Here is an 8,709-nt window from a genome sequence, read left to right as displayed (position 1 = left end):
TCTGGGCGGTAGAGGTGACATCCACCCCGCACGCAGAGGGCTGGCAGGCACGAGGCCGACCTCCCTCTCCTCTCTCAGGCCAGAGCAGGGACGCGGAGCTTGGCCGAGGGCCGCCTCCCGCGCCTGAGCCTCCGCGGGGCTCACGGCTTCCTCCGCCCTGCTACGGGGAGCGGGCAGTCCGGCGCTGCCAGCCCGCCCCGCGGCTTCGGGAGCCGCCGGCTCTCACCCGGCAGCCCCGGTCAGGCCAGGCCTGGCCGGCGCGGAGCCGGAGGGGGCGGCCGGGAACCCGGGACCAGGGGGCACGAGGGAGTCCCGGTCCCTTCCGCGCGTGGGCGACCCCGGGCCCGGCTCCTGGCCGCTCCCAGCTGCTTTCCCACCTGTGGGTCCCACGGCTCACCCGCTGCGCACCCTGTCCACGTCCACGTGCACACACTTGTCCACGTACAGGCAGGCACATGTGTGCACACGCACGTCCACATATATGCATGCACACTTGTCCATGTACACGCAGGCACATACGTACGCGCATATGGATGCACATACGTGCGTGTGCGCGCATGCTTGCACCCCTGCACGCAGATCCATGCACGCACACGTGCAAGACATGCGTGCACACGTGGGGGCACACACGCACGCGCACGCTTTGCTCAAGGCGCGGGGCGGGGTCGAGGCCCTGGCGGCCCGCGCGCGGGGCGGGGCGGGGCGGGGCGGGGCTGTGGAGGCAGGCGCCGCTGGCGGACCACCCCGCGCCGTCTCTATGGTGCGGCGCGCGGGGACGGGCTGCGCCGCCGGCCCGTCCGTCCCGCCCTCCCCGTCTCGCTGGTCGGCGGGTCACGTGGGCGCGGCGAGGCGCAGGCCGGAAGCTCGCGGCCGCGGCGGCTCCATGGAGCGGGGCCCGGGCGGGGCGGCTCCAAGGCGGCCCGGTGAGTACCGCCGCCCCGGCCCGCCCTGCCCGGCCTCAGTTTCCCTGTGCGGGGTGGGGGCCGGCTCCGCCCCTGGCTGGGCTGGCTTGACAGGCCGGGACCCCCGAGCGCCCCGGGCCCGAGGGGGGCCCGCCGGGGGTGAGCCTCACACACACAGGGCCTGACACGCCTGGGCGCGGGGGGGCGCGCAGCCGGGAGGCACATCTGGGGTGACCCTCGCACACACAGGGGTGACACACTTGGAGAGGGCACGCCTGGGAGTGAGCCTTTCACAGACAGGGTCTGACACACCTGGAGGGGGCATGCCTGATGGTGATCCTTGCACACACAGGGTCTGACACACCTGGAGGGTCATGCCTGGGGGTGACCGTTGCACTGGCAGAGCCTGACACACCTGGGGGGGCACGCCTGGGAGTGACTCGCACACACAGGGTCGGGCACACCTGGGGGTGACTTACACAGACAGGGGCTGCCGTGGCCATGTCTGCCGGTGGCCGTTCCCGGGGATCCCCTGAGCGGTGACTGGCAGGCAGGCTGTGCCGTGCTGCGCTGCCCGCTCCCCATGCCAGATGGGGCTTTTCCATCCCCTTCTGCAGCGGGAGGTGTCTGCACTGCCTGCGCATCCCAGGGGGTCCGTGCTGCAGCAGGACTCGCTCCTTGTCTGGCTGGTTCGTGACTAGATGGACGCCTTTGCTCAGAGACCCTTGATCTGTGCTGGTTGTCAGTGCAGATACCGGCTCTGCGCCGAGGGAGATGGCAAAGGGCGGCCCATTGGTATATACCGCACGCCAGCACCTCCCTGCCCTGGAGCACAGGGACAGCAACCTGGGTTTGATCTTCGGGAAACTTTGCTGGCTGCCGTCTCTGGAGCGATGGGGGTTGTGGAAACGTGATCGGAGCAGGCAGGGCTGAGGTTTCAGACAAAGCCAGGGCCAGGCAACAGTGTTTCGAGGCTCTGTTTATAAAGCCATTGAGACCCTCAGGTTGTGAGCTGTTGGAGCTGAGATTTGCAACTCATTTCTAGGCAGAATTAGGGAGAACAGTTGTCAAAAATATGCAGCCTGGCACATGGGAGCGCGGCGGCTGCTCTCTGATGCCAGCTTTCCAGCGCCGTCGTCCTTCCTGGGGCGTTTTGCACAGGAAAGGTGGCTTGGGCGTCCCTGGAAAGTGGCCTGCTGAGAGTGCGACTTGCAGCTCTCTCTCCGGTGTGGGGGCCAGTTTCAAAGGTGCAGTAGCAATTAGATACCTAATTACCACTAGTGTCTTTTAAAATACTTCTTACTGACTTGGTTACTTTCCAGTTGTATCCAGTACAAGGCTGAAGGCCACATAGTTGCAACTAGGTGCAGATTGGTTTGACAGAGCTGCTTACATTGGGGGGCTGTGGGACAAATGCGATACAAATAAATAAAATTTCCTTTTCTCTCAGTTTCTTATTTAGTCAGTGAAAAGTAGGCAAGATCTTAACATTTTTAATGAAGTTTTATGTCTTTAACCATCAGTTCAAAAACTATTGGTGACATTTAAATAAGAATGAGTAGGGCAACTGGGTACTCCTCTTTAGCACAGGCAGTGTACAATGCAGCAGGGATATCGCTTAATGTCTCTGACTTTTACAAGGGCCTTAGCAAACAGGTGGGGAGCAGTAAAAGACAGGTGCACTTCTGTGGACCTTTCAGCTACAGCTCCAAATGGCAGCGATGGCTGTCTGTCTGGTTGGCACAAAGACTTTAGCATTAAGTCTGTCGAAAAGAAATAGACAACTTTTAGAGCTGTGTCATGTCTGTCTTTTATTTTTCGAAGGAGTCACAAAAGAGGATGTTCTTAGATCTCTCCCACTCAAATGCTCTTGCTTTTGCCCTGAGACTGTAGAAGCTGTAGATGTAACTCGGAAGAAGGTGGGACTTGGTGGTGAAAGCAGAACAAGAAAGGTGGTATGTCCCTGTTCATCCGCCTGTCTGGTGGCTAGTGTTTTAGCCACACTCTTCCCCCTGCTCCCTAGATTCTCAGGTTGGTTAATGGGAACAGAAGGGAGTCCTGCTTTACTGGTTCGCGTCTTAGCAGCTGTTGCTTAAACAAACCTAGGAGGGTGCAGTACTGGCCACAGGGCAGGATCCTTGTTCTGAATTGCAGTGGCGCCTTCGAAGGAACTATCTTTGCTGTACAAATTCCATCTCTAGTCCTGCAGCTCTGCCAAATTCCAGTGAGTTCAGCGGGACTTTCCATATTGAACGATAAACATTTTGATAGTTTTCATGTGCGGGGTGTCTGCATAGTGAGACCAGACATTAATAAACACTTCTGTTTGTCAGGCATATACATGGCTGGACTACAAACCTGGGGCGTTTCAGACCTGTGTCTAGAGGAAGAACTGGAGTGGTTTGGTTCAGGCCATACTGCGTAGCAGTGTGTGGCCTCACCTGCATCAGCTTGCTTTCCTTGGACAGCTGCAGAGGTCAGAGTGCAAATTGGTGTTTTTAGAAGGGCACGAGGGAGCACAAAGTGTGTTCTTGCTCGCAGCAGGATGCTAAGGTCTTATCAAGCTGCTGGGACTCATATCCATCCATGCACTTCTGGTGGATCAAGTGTTCTGCTTAGCAATGATGCTGCCAAGGGCGCCCTGGGAAGACCCTTACTGCTGAAGGTCCAAAGCGTTGCCACATGTTGGCTGTCGGACAATGGCAGATGCGGCTTAATTCAGGTGGCAGGGAGGTCACTGCCATTGTAGAAGTGCTTTGGCCATGGAGGTGCTCAGAGTTTTGCTAGCAGAGCTGGAGTTCAAACTCTCGTGCAGACAGGGCCTGGCTTTCCGAGTTCAAACGGTTGTGCAGACAAGGCCTGTGCTTTTCAAGCTGGATATTGTTGTGGAGCTCGAATTCCACCGCCAGCTGCTGCTTTGTCTGGCTGGAGAATGCAGTGGGTGTTACGCTGTGGACCTTTTAACCAGCACAGAATCTGCTGCTCGTGGCTGTTAACATGTTTTGCACTCTGTGGCAGTCGGGCAGACAGTTAAAACGTACAGTGTGACTGCCAAAAAGTAGGTGAAGCATGTTAGTGTTAAAATAACTTTGTTGGTAAGGGATGAATTGGGCAACTGAAAGGAGATGGGAAGTGTCTCTCGGTGGCCAGTACCTGATTAATAAGCATGAGCAACACAAACACCAAAGCAATTGCAGTGAGGCCCAGTGGGTGTTTTCAGAATTGGCTGGAAGAAGTTCCCATTCATAAGCTTGAAGTGTGCGTCTAGAAACACACGCCGTCATTTCTCAATAGCTTTCGGTGGAATAGTTGAAAGTTGACTCCAGCCTGGTCATGGGTCTGAGCATTCCCCGGAGGCTGCGTTCTTTCAGGAGCGTTAGAGCTGCGCTATTCATCCTCGCAGTCAAGAGCTTGTTATACCCGCACTCAGCTTTGAAATTTTTACAGTTTTAGTTTAAATGATTTAAATTGGAATGATGTTCTCCAGCGGTTTGAAATTATTCAGCTTGCTCCCTCTAGCCGTTAAAAACCTTAGATGTTTGTTGAGCAAATGGTCTTGCTGCTGGGCACCTTTTGAGATGGGTCAGTTATATTCTGATGCTTTTTTAAACCAAATTCAATTGTGAGCTGCATTAAACTAAGGTTAAGTGTCGGGCTAAAACTGATGAGGAAGGAAATGCAGTTAACGTGTCCAGGACGTGCAGAACACTGCTCTGCTGGCTGATACGTTGCAGCGTGGAAGTTATGATTGGAGTCACAGGTCTGGTGCTGAGAGTAACTTGTCTTTTAGTCATCAGAAGTCTTTCAGTACTCTTGCAGAACTCTGGCTTCTCTTCAGATGTATTTTCCAACATCTCAAGTGTGGAGATCTCTGACTGCTGGTCCCAGTCTGACATTTAGAAGGTGGTGTACTTGTGTTAACAGCTCAGTAGGATTAGCCAGAATTTGTAACCCAGCCAGATCATGAAATATTCAGTATTCTTGTTGCTATTGAACGTTAATCGTCCCTTCAGTAAGTAAAAGTTGTAACCTATCCAGTTTCCTTTCCTAGGCGGTTCTCCATGCTGTTGACACTTTAATACATCTTGACCCGCACACAAGAGAAGTTCCAAATCTCTGGTTCCAGGAAGATGTTAGATTGAAGGGAAAAGCATTTAAAAGGAACACCCCCTATGTCCTTTTTTCTGCGTCTCTCTTGCTTAGCATTTGACAGCTCATGCACTGGTTCAGTTTTCTGCCTATAGAGGAGCTTGAAGGTGGCTGTGAGAATAGGAGTGGGTGGGTAATGGAGGGTGGCGGAGCTGATACTGCAACAGCTCAGGTTGGTTATTCTCTTTTAAGGGCTCTCTAATTACATCGCTGGGTCAGAGGCAATTTTAAATGGAAGCTTCTATCTTCGTTGTCCGCGATGCTCATCAGTCTCATACTGCAGCTTTTGAAACTCATTGTCGTCCCTCGTTGTAACGAGACATGAAATAAAGTGGGTGAGCTGAAGGTGGTCTGGTGCAACCAGCGCTTGGGCTCTAAAGACTGTGTTTCTGGAGGATGCCACCCAGGACACCTAAAATGTCTGCAGAGGGCACTACGTTACAATCCTACACCTCGCAAAGGTGGCAGAGCTGTAGTCGAAATCAAGTTTTTTTGAGAATTAACAGCTGTTTGGTGAAATGGGATCTGATGAGTTGATGTTACTGTGAGCTACAAGTTAGTGTATCCCGCTGCTATAGAGCCTACTTCATCTTGGAATAAGTGTGGTAGGAAGATGGCCTCTAGTAATAGACCTCATTTCCCTAGCACCGGCTTTTGGAAGATCTGGAAGTGTTTTAAAAGAATGGCAGCAAGAATGTTTCCGTTGGGCATAGGCAGGGGCACAGTATTGTCCCCATGTCTCAGATGGAGAAACTGAGAGAGAGGCCAGAGCTTCTCACAGGCTGGAAACAGAATTTGAGTCTCTTGGCATCTGAGGTGGGAAGGGGAGGAGGGTTAGTCTCCAGTACTTTGTGCAGGCTGTTTTGTGCTCCAGGGGTATATCAAGACTAATGCCAAGTCTGTGGTGGAAGACGGCTGTTTAGCCATGCAACAGCGGCCATTTCAAAGTGTTCGCTGGTGATCAGGTGGGTTACCTTCATGCCGCGGAAGGAAACACCCTGACCAGCACTACAAGGGAGCCGACTAGAGGATGATCAACCTCGTGCTGCCGTCACTTCAGAGTGCTCTTCAACTCATTCTGGGATGTGGTCGTAGCAGCAGCACCCAGGTAGCAAAGGCAGGGTGAGGTGACTTCTTCCCTTGCGTTTCCCCCTTGCTGGGACTTTATCAGCATAAGATTTACCCTGCCTGGTCTGCCATTTGCACCAAGTACATGGGTAAATGCTTGGCCCCGTAACACACTGCCAGTCCCAGCTGCTTACATTGCAACAGATGTCACAGTTAGCTGCATATCCACAAAGCGCATAAACTGCTTAAGTGCCTAGCCCCTTCCAGCTCCACCTTCCGTTTTGTAACTTTGGCGTGCTCTCGTCAACTGCTTGCTAACTAGGAGTGTCTGTGTTGTAACGAAGTGCCCTCTACCTTGCTGTGCCGGAAACAGTCCTGGGGAAGCCACTGTCAAAGGGCTGTATTAAAGCCTTGAATGTGATAGTGGGCAGCTCCCATCTCTTGTTTTTCTCTCATAGCAGCCCCCAGAATGGACAGGAGGCAGTCAGTTGAAAGGTTGCTAACACCATGCAGTGGCAATACCATAAGCCCGGGCTGTTCAGCCGGTGGCCCGCGGTGCTCCTTATGCAGTAGGGAGCTGGCTACAAGCCACTATATGGCCTGTATCACGTGCAGCTTCATAATCGGTGCTCCCTAGGTACATGATGATGTGAATGTGATTTATTTAATGAGCACTTTGATGTTACATTCAGGTGAGTGCATACTACATGCAAGTCCACAGCCTTTTTCCCAGTCCCAAGGCTATGTATTTAAACAGTTTGCCATAGTTTGGTTGCTGGTAGGATTTCCATCAGGCAGCGAGCAAAACCGTTAAGATTCCTTGGCACTAGCTCAGGTAGCCTCACTGACAGCATACACTGCATTTGGTCAAGCTAAGTGGTGTGTTAGCCGGGTTTCCCTTGGTTCAGCTCTCCTGTCGCACAGCCAGGCTTGTGATGGCTGGAATGCGGCCTTCATCTTAATGCCATGTTGAAAGAGCGCTCATCAAATTTTTGTTTGCGTGTTTTAAATTTGCGGCTCCACTTGCTGACCTTACAGTCTGCACAGTTAATAGCCTATCTGATGTAGCACAGTTGCAAAGCCCTGCTAGGGAAGCTATACGGTGTTAGATGGAAACCCTCTCTTACTACACAGGATATTTGAACTTTTTGAAAGAGACTGAGAGAAGTTCAGAAAGCACGCTGGCAGAAAAAGAAAAGGAATCATTTGTCCCTATCAGATAGTGCAGTCAGACCTCCTTAGCTGTGTCTGTCATGGCCCTTTTTTACCCTTGCATTTGCAAAGCGATTGTTTCTGCTTAGCTGAAACTGCTGGGTTCCAAGTGGTGTTTTAAATGTCATTTTCTGCAAAACTGAAACACAGATATACAACACCTGCCTTCAAAGCATTTTAGCTGGTCAACAGAGAATTTGTTCTGTCCTTGTGGAGTTTTAGTTAGTCGCCGAGTGCATAGTGCAGAGATTGTGGGGGAACATTGTAAAATATGAAACACTTCGAAGTCTGACCGTTAGCTAGTTTCCATGGATTCAATACCGAGTACTGTTGTGACATTCTGCTTGTTTCAAATATATGCTAGAAAAGCAAAAGACTTTGTAACTGATACTAATTTTAAACAAAATCTTAAGTTGGCACTGCCACTTGGCAGTGCTGGACCCAGTCTGGGTCTCTGTTTGCTGCCTGCTAACCACTGACTGCTTTGGAGCACTTGAACTTGCTGGCATCGGAGACGAGCCAAGGGCAGGATCAGAAGGGCCATAGCACAGCACTAAATAGAAATGCAAGCAGCGATACAAAAATCATCATAAATATTGGCCCAAGGATCACAGCACTGGGAGCTCTTTGGTGTCTGGATCTGCAACCAGTGACTGCCCTTCAGCTTATGACTCCAGGATCTCCTCTGTTCACCTTGTGTCTTACCGCGTGGACATTTTCTGCAGGCTTTCAGTACAGCGAAGCACAGACCTAGTTTACTATAGAGGCCTTCCAGCGCTTTTACCAGTATCTGCTCCTGATGCACATTATAACTCGGGCCATGTCTTCCCTGCAGAGTTAACATTGGCTCTTGCCCTAATCTGGCTCCTGCATTTGGCATATGGCAGATGGGCCGGGACAGGCAGCACAGTAGCAGATAGGGTGAGGAGCAGAAAGCAAAGCGTCAGATCAGGTAAGGAGCACAGGGCAGGGAGTGGAAAGCAGAGCAGCCAGTTGGGCAGGGGAAGAGGATTGAAGTGGTGCTTGAGGAGAGCATGGGGCTAATTTGTGGCACACCTGCCATAAAGGTTGGCCTGCAGTACTCCAGGACTTTCCCACAATTCACCCTCTGGACTGTGAAGCATAGGTGAGCTTCTCCAGAGCTCCCTGGAAAACAGCTCAGCTGGGTATTCCAGCGCAGCAAACTGTGGGACATGCTCCCAGAAGTCCTGGTGCCCCACACGTGTGAGCATCCACACAAGGGTAGCTTTGCACTGTGGCTGCTCACATCTGGGGTGGGGCACCCCAAGTGCCCGAGGTGCTCTGCAGTGAGGATGTTCCCTTCAGGGGAGGCTTGGTTGGATGGGGCTCTTTTCTCTTCTGCCCTGGCAGGGAGGGA

The 8,709-nt window shown here is 52.5% G+C and overlaps 1 protein-coding gene across 1 annotated transcript in view; it reads left to right on the top strand.

Moving 5' to 3' along the window:
• The first annotated feature begins 790 nt into the window (after positions 1-790).
• The window catches only part of RNF216 (ring finger protein 216), a 97,562-nt gene continuing 89,643 nt past the window's right edge, over positions 791-8,709 (top strand). The window contains exon 1 of the mRNA XM_090023946.1: positions 791-923. Within this exon, the coding sequence (XP_089880072.1) occupies positions 884-923 (40 nt within the window). The 5' untranslated portion in view covers positions 791-883. The remainder of the gene's footprint in view (positions 924-8,709) is intronic.

Source organism: Crocodylus siamensis, chromosome 12 (assembly GCF_052110815.1).
Source record: "Crocodylus siamensis isolate JL-2025a chromosome 12, ASM5211081v1, whole genome shotgun sequence".
Taxonomy (NCBI): domain Eukaryota; kingdom Metazoa; phylum Chordata; order Crocodylia; family Crocodylidae; genus Crocodylus; species Crocodylus siamensis.
The sequence above is the reverse complement of the archived record's forward strand: the minus strand, read 5'-3'. Positions and strand labels throughout refer to the sequence as shown.